This window comes from Podarcis raffonei, chromosome 8 (assembly GCF_027172205.1).
Source record: "Podarcis raffonei isolate rPodRaf1 chromosome 8, rPodRaf1.pri, whole genome shotgun sequence".
NCBI classification, from domain to species: Eukaryota; Metazoa; Chordata; class Lepidosauria; order Squamata; family Lacertidae; genus Podarcis; species Podarcis raffonei.
The window spans coordinates 62,754,960-62,771,480 of record NC_070609.1 but is presented as its reverse complement, the minus strand read 5'-3'; the positions used below and the strand labels follow the sequence as shown (position 1 = coordinate 62,771,480).

The following is a 16,521-nucleotide window of genomic DNA, read 5'->3' as shown; positions in this document are numbered from 1 at the left end:
GCTGCTATGGCAGCAGGTTCCATCAGATACTCAGTTTCAAGCACTGGTCTATGGGACACCTGCTGCCCTTTAGATGATGCTGTGCTCCTGTCACCCCCAGACACCATGGCCAATTGCCCCAGTGAAAACCATGGTCCAGCAACATTCAGAAAGCCACAGATTTTCCCATCCCTGCCATGAAGAGGGTGAATGGGCAAAGGGTTGGGTAAAGGAGAGAAGCAAGATGCTTCCATAGCCCAATAGTCATTCTACTGGGATTGAACTAGGCCAGCAGTCTGTGTCATGCAAGTATATCTGCTCATGGAATCCGAGTTGGAAGGGATTCCCAAGGGTCATCTAGTCCAACCCCCTGCAATGCAGGAATCTCAACTAAAGTATCCATGGCAGAGGGGTATCCAACCTCTGCTTAAAAACCTCCAATAAAGGAGAGTCTGCTATCTTCCAAGGGAGTCTGTTCCAATGTCAAGCAGCTTTCACTGCTAGATAGATCTTCCTGGTGTTTAGCTCTTTGTCTTCAGTGTTGAGGAGCACGATCAGAACTCAGACGTGTAAAAACAAAGAAAAACCACACCAAGGGTCTGTCTACTCTTTGAAATATTGAGCAACCAGATGCTAGGAGCAGGTGCACTTGCAGAGGGTGCCCCAAACTTTGCACCACTGCTGCCTAAGGGGAAACAAGGCAGAATGGCTGACATTGCATGGCCTGAGGGTGGCGGAGCTGGAGGAGCAAAAGTCTCAGACAAACATTTAAAAGGAAATAAAAGCAGATAGAAAAAGTTGGGGGGAGCTTTCAAGGTAAGAACTAGGAGTTTGTGCCTGGGAAGATGAGCTGATGTGGGTTGGACATCATGTGGTCTGAGTCAGAGAGTCGAATGAATCTAAACCGTGCTTATTTCAAAGCCATCAAATTCACAGGGGCTTCAGAATGAATGGGGGAAGCTGGAATTCACTTTGGCAAAGTTTCCCTGGTTTGTTCAAATAAGGAGGAACACAAAGTTCCCAGGCATGTTCAAGGATTGTTAGTAAAGAACAGGACCCTGGGGAACCAGATTCAAATCATACATGAACACAGTTAGACTTATTTCTGAGTAAAAACTACATGGGGGTGCTTTGCGTGTCATTAATTATACAAAATTCTAATTTCTAACAGGATGCTGATGGCCTTGGTGTAAGGCTGAACAAAACAACCCACCTGTTTTCTCATTAAGGCTGGGTCAGAGCTTGAGAACACTGCCAGTCCCAGTCTTCTTATTGTGGGGGGCACAGTGGTCCAGCATCTGCTCTACATGCAGAAGGTATTGGGTTCAATACCCCATCACCCCAGGTAGAGCTGAGAGACATATCTTGCATGAAAACTTGGAGACTCACTGTCAGTGTAGATAGCACGATACTGTATAAGCCAGGTTCCTCTATTCCTAAGTGATCACAGACAGACAGGTAAAACAAAACTGAGGAAGTCTTTCAGGTGCTTGAGTGAATTGTTTTACAGTGTCATTCTATGCATGTCCATCTACTAACTAGTCAGTTCCACTGAGGTAAGTGGGCCTCCCTCCCAGGTAAGTATACAACAGGCTCCAAGCCTTATTGAAGTCAATAGCAATAGAACACTCACATTAGGGAAAATAAAGCCATTTTCATCTGCATGCGGCCGTCCTGTGCAAGTATAACCACAAGTAAGAACTACATTTAGGTAATTCTGCTTTGGATACATGAGAAAACTCCATTGAAAACAGCAGGGTTTACTTCCAAGTTAGAAGAGTAATAGCAGTCCTTCTGGTGGTTCCCTCTGTGAGAAGAGAAGTTACAGGGAACCAGGCAGAGAGCCTTCTTCGCAGTGGCACCCTCCCTGTGGAATGCCCTCCCATCAGATGTCAAGGAGATAAAGAACTATGTATACAACTTTTAGAAGGCATCTGAAGGCAACCCTGTATAGGGAAGTTTTTAATGTTTCGTGTTATATTAGCTAGAAGCCTCCCAGAGTGGCTGGGACAAGCCCATCAGAGGCGCTGGGGTACAAATAATAAAATTATTATTATCCACTGACTAAGGGCAGATCCGCAGTATACAATTTAAAAACATGATTTCCCTCCAAAAATCCTGGGAATTAAGGGTGCTGGAAATGGTAGCTATGTGAGGGAAAAACTAGAGTTCTGTAAGGTCTTTGAGAAAACCAGTACTTTTTTTCTTTAAAAATGTTTAGGGGTACTCTCATTTTCTTATTCATATTGAAATACTGCCCCCCAATGAAGCCAAACTTGGATTCACAAAATGTTTAGGGGTATGCGTACCCCTGCAATCCCCCCAGAAAAAAAGCACGAGAAAACCCATGTCCTTTTGTTGTTGTTTAGTCGTTTAGCCGTGTCCGACTCTTCGTGACCCCATGGACCAGAGCATGCCAGGCACTCCTATCTTCCACTGCCTCCCGCAGTTTGGTCAAACTCATTCTGGTAGCTTCGAGAACACTGTCCAACCATCTCGTCTCCTCCTCTGTCATCCCCTTCTCCTTGTACCCTCCATCTTTCCCAACATCAGGGTCTTTTCCAGGGAGTCTTCTCTTCTCATGAGGTGGCCAAAGTATTGGAGCCTCCGCTTCAGGATCTGTCCTTCCATGTGCTTTAGATGTGCATTGAATGTATTTAAAATGTTTAGTGTGGAGCTGCCCTAGGGCTCTGGGGTGTAGAACAGGTCCTGAAAGGCGGATCGTAGCTATCCACTATCTGGTTCTTGGGACTCTGCCCAGCGCATGCCCTTTTCACCATCCTGGCTCCACACCATTTTCGGACACTTCTGCACGCTATAGAATAGCAAGATTGCTGCTTGCTGGGGCGAGCAATGCGCGGGTGGGTACAGGAAGCGAAATATCTGACTGGAAGTAGCCTCCCATACAAAGGTAAGAGTCGCACCTGTTGCTCCACCCACTATTGCCCCGGCTCCGCCCACCCCTGCCACGCGGCCCTCAGGTGCTGGCCCGCGAGGGAAGGAAGGCTTTGGTCTTCGAAACCGGTTCTCCACCGCTGTTCTGCCACATTTACCCGAGGCAAGCCCCAGTGAAAATAACGAAGGCTGAGTAAACACACTGTGAGACAAGAGGCCACGATCTTGTGCATACTTACTTGGGAGTAAGTCTCACTAAACCACATGGGACTTCTGAGTAAACGTGGTTTACTGCATGGGCAGAGAATGTATAGGCCCTGAACGGGGAAGGGCGGCAGGGCCCCACAAGGCAAAGGAACCTAGGTTCCCTCGGCCACATGGTCCCCATGTAGGGTTAGGAAAGGGCACTTCCTGACTGCCTTCCCCAAAAGGGAGGGGCAGGAAAAGGGAGCGCTCTCGCCCAATCACCACCCGAAACCCATCGACTGGCAGACTGTGCGAGGCAAGCAAGCGCGTGTTACAACCTATCTACTCTTTTCTCAGAGGAGGAGGGAGGAAAAGAGGACTGGAGCCCAGCCAATGGCCGCGCGCAGCTTCTGACAGACGGGCTCCCGAGGCCAATGTAATAGGCCCGAACGTTCAGGCGCGCCTCGACACCCCAATCGCTTCCCGCGGCAACTGACTGACGGAATCCGGCGCCCAATAGGCGCCGCACGGTGGGCGGCGCCTGCGGGGTGGCTAGCGAGTGCGCGCCGCCATTGTGGCCAGTTCGATCGGTATCGGGAGCGGAGAGCGGAGCCCAGCAAGCCCGGAGCAAGGGAGCAGCCCCCCCCCCCCCGCCAACGGCCGGCCCCCGAGTCACCATCAACACCGCGCGGGAGGCGGCGCTGCTGCAGCTGCTGCGAAAGCCAGTCACCACCACCGTCCGCCGACAGACACCGGCGCCGCCATGAGCAGCGAGGCCGAGACCCAGTCGCCCACCGCCGCAGCCGCCACAGCCACAGCCGCCCCTCTACCAGCGGCGGCGGCGCCTGCGGCGGCCCCCCTGGCGGCGCCCACACCCCCGTCCCCCACAACCGCCATCGTCGTCGCCCCGGACGCCAAGCCCGGGAACGGCGGCGGTAGCGGAGGAGGCGGTGGCGGCGGCAACGGATCCAACGGCGGCGGCCTGGGCTCGGCGGCGCCCCCCGCCGGCGGGGACAAGAAGGTCATCGGTGAGGCTGGGGGCTCGGAAAAAAAGAGGGAGGGAAGGAGCGTGTGAGGGACGACGGGCGGGGGAAAGAGGGAGCGAAAGAGGAGGGGATGGTGGGCGGGGCCTGCGCGCGCGCGCGTGTGCTAACGGGGGCGCGGCTGAGCCACTGACAGACTGGGCTAGCTCCGTGGGCTTCTGTCCCCCTTCCTCTCCCGCGCGCGCTTTTTATCCCCTACTCTCCCCCCTCCCGACTCCTCACTCACGTTCCATTTCCCGCCTCGATGATTGGCTGAGGGTGGGCTGGTTGCTCGCGCTCGTGCCTTTCCTTGTCTCCGCCTCTCTTCCGTTCTCCCCTCCTGGATTGGCTGGCCGCGTTGAGGCTTTTTATTCCTCCCCTAGTTCCTCATATTCTAATAAGACTCCCCCCTCCTCCCTTCAGGTCCGAGCGCGTGCCCCGGCCGTTGAGGCGCCTTGCCTCGCGCTCCCTCTCCTTAGCGCGCCTGCGCGGAGAGAATGTTGGTGGGGAAAGGGAAGGCAAGCGGCTCGTGCGTGCGTGTGGGAGGGGGCGTGGCCGAGAAGACGGCGCAAGATGTCCGCCACGCGCGCAGCCTTTGTGTGATTGCAGTGGGGGAGCCCCCCCTCCCTGCTCTCCAGTAATCCCGGTTATTGATGCTATTAGCCGCAGATTGTTCTGTGAGCAGTAGCTGTGATGTTTCATGTAGCTGAATTTTTGGTACATTTTTATACCACGCTCTTGGGCCAAAAAGACTTCCAGAGCTGCTTACATACAATCAAATCAAGACAGTCCCTGCCCCGCAGGCTTACAGTTTAAAAAAAACATGATACACAAGGGAAGTGGGGGAAATCTAAATTTAGGCACCAGTTCCGGGGCAGGAGGTGTTTGAGGAAGCTGGGCCTCCAGCAAAGCTAGTGGAATGAGCCCTGCTTCCTGTTCTTCCCACTGGGGCAGCCTAATGGAATGGCTGCCCCTAGGTGACAGTTGAGGGGAGAGGAGGCATGGTGCCACTGGCCTGTCACAGCAGAGCAGATTGAATGAACTCTGCTTCTCAGTTTTCCCACTGCTGGAATGGTTACCACGGTGTGACAGTTGAGGGGAGTGTGTGTGTGCTTGTGTATATAACTAATTAATAGTTTATTACTGCAAGTTTTAATTAAATTTGCTTGTTTTATTTACTGGAGTGCCAGTTTTAATATTTAAAAAAATTACCTTAATCAGGGATGGGGAGTAGATTCAGGTTGAGGGTTATAGGGCTATAGTAAGCTGCCTCTTGCCATGTCAGACTTTTGGGTCATGCAGTTCAGAATGGACTACACTGACTGGAAGCAGGTCTCCAGGGTTTGGGGCAGTAGATGTTCCCAGCCTCACCTGGAGATGCTGGAGTTTGAACATGAGACCTTCCAGCTTCAAAAGGTGTGTTTTGCCATTGAAGTGTGAGTAGGAAGAACTGCCTTATACTGAATTACACTGAACTCAATATTAATCTGCTGACTGATAGCAGCTCTGCCTGGTTTCAGAAAGGAGTCTTTTTCTGCCCTAGCTGTAGATGCTTGAGATTAATTCTTTGACCTTTTGCATGCTAAAGTATGTGCTCAGCTACACCCATTTTTTTTTCTTTTTACAAAAAAACCACCAATGACAGTAGCATTTCCCATGCCACTGTCCATTAGCAGGTTGCCATCTTTTGAGTCTCCCCTTCCCCTTTATTTGTCCATTTTTAAATAGCCATTTGGTGTGCGGGTGAATCATGCTCCTTTCCTTGTGAAAAGCTGCATCTGTTTTCCACATATCAAATGGCTTTTCAGTGCACAAGAGCAGGCCAGACTCTGCTTTGCTGCTGTTATTTTTGGGGGCTAGTTGGCAAATTGACAGAAATGTGCACATGATTTGATTGCTCATCCCTTGATTCAGGACTTTGGGATGTCACAAGGCTCATTGGAGTCAGTTTTGAAGTTTCATTCCTGCAAATTAAAGCCTTTAAAAAACCTGTTAAAGTTTGTTTAAATTATGTATATCTTTTTCAAAAAAATCTGAAAGCTGCAGTCATACATCTACCTTATTGAATGGGTATAGTATAGTATAGGCTGCATGTTTTATGAAGTTTTTTAAATATTGACGGTGTCTTGTCTTTATTTCCTTTCATGTTTTCAAATAGATTGAAAAACATCATATTTTAATTATAAATTCTATGTTTTAATTATAAATTAGTTTGTAATTATAAACACACATATAGTGTGTACACACACACATGTAATTGCACTATACGTGTGTGCAAATGCAGTACAAAATTGTCTCAGTAAAGATCTCTTGTTGCAGGTGAGAGGGTTGAGGGTACCTTGCCTGAGGCCACAAAACTGAACTCATGGCTAAGGCAACAAGCTTCTTTACTCACGTGTGACCCATGGCATCAGGAAAGTTCATCTTTTGGTACATGAGAGCAGCAGCCATGATGCTGTAGTCCAGTGATAAGCATCTATATGTGGCTCAGACCTTTTTGAATGGCCCCTCGTGTGTGTGTGTGTGTGTGTGTGGAGAGAGAGAGAGAGAGAGAGAGAGAGAGAGAGAGAGAGAGAGAGAGAGGAGCAGGGGGAGCATATATCTTAACTTGCAGTCACTCTTTCTTTCTTTTTTGTAGCAACGAAGGTTTTGGGGACAGTGAAATGGTTCAACGTAAGGAACGGCTATGGCTTCATCAACAGGTGAGAAGGGGCTGGATGTGATCATTTTTTGAAAGCTGATTTAGGCTCGTGAAATGTCCCTTTTCACTCTAAAGCTGTCCTCTGAGTATCAAGCTAGATCAGGCTTTCCCAGCTTGATGCCCTCCAGCTGTTTGGATTAAAACTCATATCATGGCACCATGCTGGCTGGGGTTGATGAGATTTGTAGTTCAAAAGCAAATGGATGAAGGCTGAGCTAGATTTGTGCACAGGACTTAATGATACCGATTCCACTCTGCTTCAGCTTCTTTGCTGTACATCTCAGTGGACTGGTTTAGTGCAGTGGTGGCCAAACTTGGCTCTCCACCTGTTTTGGGGCTACAATTCCCATCATCCCTGACCTGGTCCTGTTGGCAAGGGATGGAGTTGTAGTCCAAAAACAGCTGGAGGGCCAAGTTTGGCCACCACTGGTTTAGTATCTGTATGTGCAGGCATAAATTTTTACTCACAGATGGTTTCTTTAATATGGTACCTTGGCAGTTCTTTGTAACTTCTGTTCTTCCAACATGTAAATTAGAGGAGGACTGGGCATAATAAATCAAATGTGAGCCAAGATGTATAAAAAGGGAGGTGAAATATGAGAGAGAGAGCAGTTGAGACAGCAGAACTTCTAGAGAGTGCTAGAACTAAACTGAGCATGACTCAACATGCATACTGTAACAGAGATGGCCAGATTTAGGAAATGATTATACTCCTTGGCTGAAGGCTAGTAAAATACCATGTGGTGGTTTTATTCCTTTTGGGGTCCCTCAGTCTCAATAAGGAAAGCAGCAATGAGAGTGAAAAGGCAAGTCCAAAGATCTATAAAGGCTGGTGAGGACTGTCCACAGCGATAATAGCCATCTTTTACTTACAGTTCCTGCTAATTTGCCTCTGAACACTGGCCAAAGGAGCACACAGCAAACCAAACCCCCTGGTCATACAGGGTAGTAGATTTTTATCTACAGATGTTCTTACAGAGTGTGTGTATAACATACACACTTAAAATAAAGTGCTGCTAGCTGTCTGCCTTGGGTTGGGTCTACCTTGGGTTGTTTTTCAAAGCAGGTGTGAGTAAACTATGTTAATTAGATTCCTGGTCATTATGCCTAACCCAGAGAAATGCCCCAGGGGCTTCTCTAAAGTACATGGCAAATGAAAAGCATGTAGGTAATTAAAAAACAATAAAAAGCTTAAATGGTTCCTCCACCTCTGCCATACATGTACCTTCTGGCATATTGTCCACTTTGAGACGTGTAGGTGCCCTGCTGCATTGCCTGCCATATGTAAATCTGTCTTGTGAATGGCATTGATCTATATCAAGGCCTTAGATTAGTGTGACTTTAGTTTATATGGAATTCGATTAGTTTTCCTCTCGCTTTTTCTTATGCCATGGCTGCAATTAAGTGCAAAGGCAGGACGGCTGTTGCTGCCTCTTTGGGGACATTTCTCCGCATCACTACAGCTGGCAGCACTTTTGTAGTGTTTCAATAGCAGTCATGTATGAAACACTGGTTATTCTAGTATGTTTGGCCTCTATACAGGTGGGTCTGGTTTACCTCAGGCCAATCAGTTGAGGGTCTTAGTAGGCAGGACTGAAATGGGCCTTGGTAGATATTGAGATAGGCTCCATCAGTCATGTACTTCTGAATATGACTTGGCAGGGCCGTGATATTACATGTGCAGTGTGGCAAAACGGTACATGCACAGGTCTTAAAGGCGCTATGAGATATTTCAGGAAATGGCAGTTGAAATGAGACAGCTCCTGGTTGACAGGCCAAACCAAATGAGTGCTCACTAATGGTTCCTCATTATCCTGTAAAAAGTGGGGTGCCACAGGTTTCTGTCCTGGGACTAGTATTGCTCAACATCTTCATAAACAATATGGATAAAGGTATTGAGGGGATGCTCATCAAATTTGCAGATGACACCAAACTGGGAAGGGTAGCTTATACTGCAGAAGATAGAATCAGGGTTATCAGATTGGAAAACTGGGCAAAAACTAAAAAAATGAATTTCAGTAAGGACTAATGTAATGTAATATCTAGGTGCACAAATATACGGTGGGGGTCTCCTGCCTTTCCAACAGTGTTTTATTATATTTTTTATAATAGTAATAATAATTTATTATTTATACCCAGCCACTTATGAAAAGGATCTAGGGGTCTTAACATGAATCACCAATGTGATGCAGCAGCAAAAAGAAAAAAAGCTGGTTCTTTTCTGGGCTGCCTCAGTAGATGCCCAATGTCCAGATCAAGGGAAGTCCTAGTACTGCTCTATTCTGCCTTGGTCAGACCCACCTGGAATACTATGTCCAGTTCTGGGTAGTGTAATTTAATAAGGATATTGACAAGCTGGAACATGTATGAAGTAGGGCAACTGAGATGATCCAGGGTCTAGAAACAAAGCCTTATGAGGAATAGTTGAGGGAGTTGGGTGTGTTTAGCCTGGTAAAGAGAGGAGTTATAGCAATCTTCAGATTTCTAAAGGGCTGTCACATGGAAAATGGAGCAGGCTTGTTTCCTTCTGCTCCAGAGGATAGGATTGGAAACAATGGGTTCAAGTTACAAGAAAGGAGTTTCTAACTAAACATTAGGAAGAGTTGTTTGACAGTGGAACAGACTTCCTCAGAAGGTGGTGGACTTTCTTTCATTGGAGGTTTTTAAGCATCTGTCAAGGATGTTTTAGTTGTAATTCCCCATTGCTGGTAGTTGGTCTACAGGATCATTGGTGTCCCTTCCAACTCTACAATTCTGTAATTCTATGAATTAATGTTGGCATGTAACTTCCTTGTGTAGTTGAAACACCTGATCAGAAATCACTCTCTGTACAAAGTCATTGTATTTATCCACATCACGCTTGAAAATCTTTGTCCTACTTGTAGCCCCACCCGTGTCCAGTCATAAACTCCACCTAGCTCATTCTGCTGTTGCAATAGTGTGGCAGGAAAGTCTTCTGGCAGTGACTGTGTTTACATCCTGTAATCCCTCCTGTACAGCTCTGTGACTGCGGGATAGGGGAAGGGTTGATGACTATACTTGGTGCTTTGAGACATGTAGAAACCCTACATGCTTTTATTTGTTCTTCTTTTAATCTCTACTGAGAAAGTAGAATAATCCCTGATTAGGAAATAAAAATAGAATAGAATAATAAGGCATATATTGGAATATTCCTTTAATGTTTGTGTTCCGGTGTGAGAGTGTTTGTAAATCAAATATTAATGAAAACGTTTCTGTAGGAAAGGTCTGTCATTTGTCCAAAAAGGCATTTTGGCAAACTTTCAACTTACACCTGCTTGATCATTGTAGCCAGAATTGCAAGAGTCCGCAAAAAGAAATACGAAACTTCCAAGTTAATACACTCCCAGTATTTTTAGCACAAGAAATCATGGGTGTGGAGCGAGGAGTGATAAGTGTTGTTCCTTGGCAGTCCCCCAATGCTACAGGCTGGCCTCCGTCCAAAATTGAGTGCCACTCCTTCCTGGAAAATGCTGGGTTTTTGTGTCATGTTTTCTGAATATGAAACTCCTTGTTTTACAGGAATGACACCAAGGAAGATGTGTTTGTCCACCAGGTGAGACTGTTTCCTTGTACAACAAGATATGCTGGATTTTGATGAAATGATACACTTTGTGCATTAGCTGAAAGGGGTGGAAAAGTATCAGTTCTGTTTCTCTTGGGAGAAGTCAGTGTTGCCTCAGAACTGAAGTTATGAAGTGTGGAATTTTTATAGGGGAAACCAGTTGACATAAGGTAGCCAAAACCCAATCTTAAGAGCCTATGAATGCTCAACACACTGTGCCTGTTTGCCTACCTGGCATCTCATGCCCCTTCTCTCTTCACTGTGGTTTTCTTCCCTCTGTTCTTTGCCTGCAGTGCCTAAGTGGTCAGGACTTCCCTGCAGCCCACCCATGTCCTGCTTGTCCTCAGCTGGTCTTTATCCCTTTGCTACCTTACCTTTGCTTTTGCGTCCCACAAGTCACACAATGGCTTATATCTGCTTTTTGTTCTGTCTAATTGGGTTATTAGGTACCGTTAAGTTTTTTTAAAAAAAAATATAGCAAAAGTATTCTTGTTCTTATCATCTATCCTTGCACTCACAGGCTTTTGGGAACTTCATATTGGTTGGGTGCCAACCTTTTTGGGGACTCCTGCTTTTTCCTGTACACCAGTGGCTGTCATTTATATGACCTGGTCTCCACTTGAAAAATTAATGCTGCTGCTTGGGTACCCTTGCCAGACACATTGGGAAGAATTCAGTGTAGCACTGCAGCAGCTGTTCTTTTCAGCCAATGCTTTTCAGTTTGCCAGATGGAACAATCCCCTTCTTCTCCTGGTCTTCTCAGGACCAGTTAGGTGAATCCTTCTCCTTAAGGATATTTTTCTTTGTAAACAAAGAACCAGGGTGATAATTTGTCAAATATGAATATTTTTCTGGGGGTGGGGCAAAGCAGAGTGATAAAAGAGAAGGAAACATTGCCCACTGCACAGGTTTCCTCTAGCTCAGGGGTCGGCAAGGTTTATCTTGTCTGGGCTGGATCAGTCCCGTGGAGATCTCTCCGTGGGCCAGATTGCGTGAGCCCGCAATTGTTAACACATGATTTTCGGTGTCTGTGCAGACATGATTTTCGGCACCTGCGCATGCGCAGACGTGATTTCCTGCCCATGGGCCTTAGGTTGGTGACCCCTGCTCTAGCTGTAGTAGCGAGTGTGAGGCCGTCCATTGCTCAGCAGAGAGCCATCCTCCCAGCTTTGAAGCTGGGCAGAGATTGCCCCACTGCTTTTATGGCTCTCCCCATGCAGAGGAAGGCTGTGGGTTCCAAATCAGCAAAGCCCCAGCAAACACCAGCATTTCCTGCTATGAAGCAGGAGTGTTTGGTGGGGGAGAGCTAGAACTAGCTGCTGAAAGGCGCTCAGGGTGCCTTCATCTCTTCCTTGCCAAACCTTTTCATGGGAAAGACCAGCAGTCGGGGGACTGTCATCACTGCTGGAGGTGCACAGAGCCCTTCCAATGGCAGCAGCCAATCAATTGCTTTCCGTACTGGCCTTTCCCTCAGAAAAGCTCGGGAGGAACATTTTGAACTTTATGAGAGTGGCTGGGAGGCAGTAACTAATTTTTGGCTTTGATTCAGCTGTTAAATTAATATGATTTAGTGCTCAGTTTTCATTTAGGAGGAATGGAAGGAGCTAAAGACAAGTGTCTTATTCTCAATTCAAGGACTCTTAATTCAGTTTCAAAAAGTATGTATCATTCACTGGTGTCTGATTAAGGAAGGTCCTTTGCAGGGGTTGGGCTTGATGACCCTTGGCATCCCTTCCAGCTATGTGATTCTGTGATTCTTTGATTCCTATTTGGGATACATTTCCATCTGTTTCTTGGTGGTGGATAAATTTCCCTTCCCTGGGTTGTCTGATGGCTTCCTTGCTGGGAGGCCTACCGTAAATGGATGAAAGCCCTATGAGAAACAACTTGTTCTTTCCCCTGGTGTAGTTCTGTTTCTTAAGAATTGGACATTAGGGTTGTTAGTTGCAAATGGGGTTAGTGGTGCTTGCTTATCCAGAAGCAGGGTACCAGGAATATGTTGTCAGCACTATTTAACTTTGCTCCTAGTGCAGCTGTTACTATTGACTCTGAAAAGTGTTTGGTAAGCAAAACTATGAAGGTCAGTTTAATAGAGTGTGATCACATGAGTGGCTGAGAATTAAAGCTTCTGCCACTCAAAAAGACAGAATTTGTTCTGTTAGTTAGAGAAAGACTAGCTCATGACACTCATGTGAGTTTTTACACTGATTGCCCTGAATTACATGGACTTCTGGAAGGAAACACCAGTTAATTTTTTTCCTTGTTAATGTCTTTGGCATAGAAAATTAGGGCTAGAAGGGACGTAGTAAATCAGAATGTACTTCCTATGCTTCTCTGTCACGACTGCAAAGTCTTTGTGGCACATACTTACTCCCAAGGTTACCCTGGAAAGGTTGCTGGGAGGGGACCTACCACACATTTGATGGCTCCTTCTATATGTTCAATATTGCAGGAAAAAATCTGCTGTTGGTCTTTCACTAATCTAGAAAACTTGCATTTTTAAAATTTACTATTTATTAAATTTGTGAACCACCCATAGATCTCAGGGGAGTTCACAACATGTCTACAAGTCTAAATCTGAAATGTTTTTTCATCAGACTGCTATAAAGAAGAATAACCCCAGGAAGTACCTTCGCAGTGTAGGAGATGGAGAGACTGTGGAGTTTGATGTGGTTGAAGGAGAAAAGGTGAGGTGACTGTCCTGGACTGACTCTGGGGCTTTCCTGCTCTTTGGATTTCAGCTGCTGAGCAAGTGAAGGCCAGCAGCTTCCTTCTGTCTGGGGTGCAGCAGGGAGGTTTCTCTGTGCTTGTGCTGGCGCAGCTGACACTTGCTCATGTTGTCTCTTGATGGCTATTTTTAGGGAGCAGAGGCAGCCAACGTTACAGGTCCTGGTGGCGTTCCAGTGCAAGGCAGTAAATACGCAGCAGACCGTAACCAGTACAGACGATATCCACGGCGTCGAGGTCCTCCACGCAACTACCAGCAAAATTACCAAAACAGTGAGAGTGGGGAAAAGAACGAGGGGTCAGAGAGCCTCCCGGAAGGCCAATCCCAACAGCGCCGCCCCTACCGCAGGAGGCGGTATCCACCTTACTACATGCGTCGGCCCTACGGCCGGCGGCCACAGTATTCCAATGCTCCTGTGCAAGGCGAGATAGTGGAGGTAATTTTTACTAACAAAGATTTCTTGTGAGCCAGGTTTGAAAACATGATGCTCTAGCCTGAATAATGGAATTCCTTGCCAGTAGTGAACATACCCAGGCCGGAAGCCAGTAGACATGCCTTTTCTGCACTGGCCTGTTTGAAATTCAGGTGGTCTCTGTATTCATAAGTTTGTTTAAAAAAAACAAAAACCAGCAGGTAACCCTGTGCTTCCTGCAAGTCACAACATTTTGGCATTTTTCTTTCCTCCCAGTGAAGCCAAGTAATACAGCTTTATTTCTATTAAACTGAGTTGACCGTAAAAATAAAATTAAAAAATCAGTTTAATCTTGGTGTGAGTCAAATTCAGAATTCGTTACATATTAAAATGAATTGCTTTTTTACTGCAGTTTGCCTAGGGCGGGATTTTTCCTAAAAGCAAACCACAATCCATGTTATCACCTCTTCCATCTTCCAGGGTGCTGACAACCAGGGTGCAGGAGAACAAGGCAGACCTGTCAGACAGAACGTGTATCGGGGTTACAGACCACGCTATCGCAGGTGAGTTCCCTCGGAGAGCATGTCCCGCCCTCAGGCGCTTTAAATGCTTTTGCCCCTAGAAGTGGGAGTAAGATGCTCACAGCTTTGCTGCATTTTTCAGGGGTCCTCCTCGCCAACGACAGCCCAGGGAGGAAGGCAATGAAGAAGACAAAGAGAACCAGGGTGATGAGGCCCAGGGTCAGCAGCCACCTCAACGTCGGTACCGCCGTAACTTCAATTACCGACGCAGACGCCCAGAAAACCCTAAACCACAAGATGGCAAAGAGACAAAGGCAGCCGAACCATCAGCTGAGAACACGTCCGCTCCCGAGGCCGAGCAGGGCGGGGCTGAGTAAACGCCGGCTTACCATCTCTACCATCATCCGGGTAAGTGGGCTGCAATTCCTACCAGGAGAGAGGGAAAATGGGTCCAGAGCCCTGTTTAGTAGGCAGCTGGCAGGAATGTTGCCCTTAGATAGGCACTTGAAACCTGCTAAATGAATTGGAGGTGGTGATAAAAACACAATGCAGCTCATAAGAAAGCCCTTAGGACCAACCACAGTACACAAAGGAGTAAACGAGATTTTGAATTCATTGGGTAGTAAGAAAAACAAAAAGGGGCTTGGGGTGGTAGTGATCCCCCCTGGCTGTTCTAAGATGCCATGTGAAAGGAGTCCAATGCAGTCTAAATTGTGAATATCTGAGTTGGTCTTTTAGAAACCTTGGTCAAGCAGAGGTTAAGTGAATAGCCCAGAAGGGGGCTCACTGCGCTGTGAAGATTAGAAGAGCTGTGTGTAGGTTCAGGCAAAGTCGTAATTTTTGTCTACAACATGTAGAACAGTTTTCACCTTGACAGGTAGATGTTCATTGTCACTTTGGGTGAAATTGGGAAGGGTGAGAGACCACAGAAAGGACGTCCTATAGCTGAGATGAAGTGTTTTGAATTGGCAAAGCCAAGCAGCATCCTTCTGTGGTACTCACAACAGGAGACAGTTGCAGGCCTTCCCTCTAGTTTTCTAGAGGTCAAACATGGAAAGACAAAATTTATAGGAAATCAGCCAAGAAACTCTTGGGGGCACTCCCATTGGACAGCTTGTGGTCTTTTTAGGAAGGCTTACAAGATGATCCTTACACAAGCCCTTTGAAATAAATGCTTGGAAGTTCATCCCAAAGGCTTTAACAGGATTTCCTTCAAGCAACTTTCCTGAGTTCGTGTTTAGATGGTACTGAGTCTAAATGAGGCTTCCAAGAAGCAGTCAGTAGTGTGTTAAGATTCATGAATCCTGGCCCTTGGAGAGCTGCCAAACCACATGTCCTGACTGAGGCTGAATCACAGCCCTAGTTTCTGTCACTCCACAGTTAAGGGCATTAACTTGAGTCTGGATTGAACCACTATAGCCTTCAAGTGGTGAATGGCATGATTGCATTCTTCGCCAGTTAGAACAGAAATCCTGCACATAGAAAAGTAGCCTGGCAAGATGGATAGGTTAGAACTGTGCTCCTAGGCAGTCTCCTTTTATATATGCACAAGGAGCACTTCAGTGCTGGAGGAGCATACCACCCTGTAAGTTCCCCATTGTAGTCCAAAGAGTGTTATGCACGATGCCTAGGTTTGGTTGTGCAGCTGAGATGTTGCACTATGTGGTGGTGGTGTGTGAGTGGAGCCCAGAGGCCATCTGTGGACCTACTCTTGTGGGGTTTGGGTTTTACCCAGTATGGTAAGGCGACTTCTTGTTTTTCTCTTTACAGTTTAGTCATCAAAGAAGAGAGAATATGAAATTTTAAAGAGAATATGAAATTCCAGCAATAAGAAATGAACAGAAGAATTGGAACTGAAGACCTTAAGTGCTTGCTTTTTGCTGTTGACCAGATAACTCGAACTCTCTGCATTATCTATGCAGCATGGGATTTTTATTATTTTTACCTAAAGTGGTCTCCTTTTTGGAGCGACAAACATGTTTTTTAAAGGCCTGTTTTTTCTCAATACACCTTTAAAGGTTTTTAAATTGTTTCATATCTGGTCAGTTCGGATTTTTAAGAACCTCATTTTTAATTTGTATGAAATATACACCTGATTTTTTCAAGTCAAACTGCAAGCATCTCTTAATAAAGGTCTTAAGAATTGCTTGGTGTGGTGTGTTTATGATTTAACTGATCCTCCCCACCCTCTCCACATAAATCGTTTCAGAAGCTCAGAGGAGGACATATTTTCTCAAAACCCCAGACATTAATGTGTTGTTAGTCTAATGTACTCATAGTGCCGAAATTAAACCACCTGGAATAAAGGACTAGTTGGGTATTAATACAAAAGGCTCTGAAAAATTGGGGGTGTTTCGGTGGGGGGGAACCTGCCATCACAAATCAGAACACAAATGGGGCTGAATTAACAAGGAATTTGAGATTGGGCTTTTTGGACATACTTAAACCAGGCCTTTTCACTTCTTGAAGGCTTGGGCTTGGTGCAAACTTGCCA

At 46.3% G+C, this 16,521-nt stretch overlaps 1 protein-coding gene across 1 annotated transcript; it reads left to right on the top strand.

Annotated features, from left to right (window-relative positions):
- The first annotated feature begins 3,635 nt into the window (after positions 1 to 3,635).
- On the top strand, positions 3,636 to 16,172 carry YBX1 (Y-box binding protein 1). The gene is made up of 8 exons (XM_053400362.1): positions 3,636 to 4,088; positions 6,721 to 6,784; positions 10,324 to 10,357; positions 12,964 to 13,053; positions 13,228 to 13,530; positions 13,987 to 14,069; positions 14,170 to 14,435; positions 15,798 to 16,172. The coding sequence occupies exons 1-7, from the start codon at positions 3,824 to 3,826 to the stop codon at positions 14,402 to 14,404; spliced, it is 1,074 nt and encodes a 357-aa protein (XP_053256337.1). The 5' UTR covers positions 3,636 to 3,823; the 3' UTR covers positions 14,405 to 14,435; positions 15,798 to 16,172.
- The last annotated feature ends 349 nt before the right edge of the window (positions 16,173 to 16,521 follow it).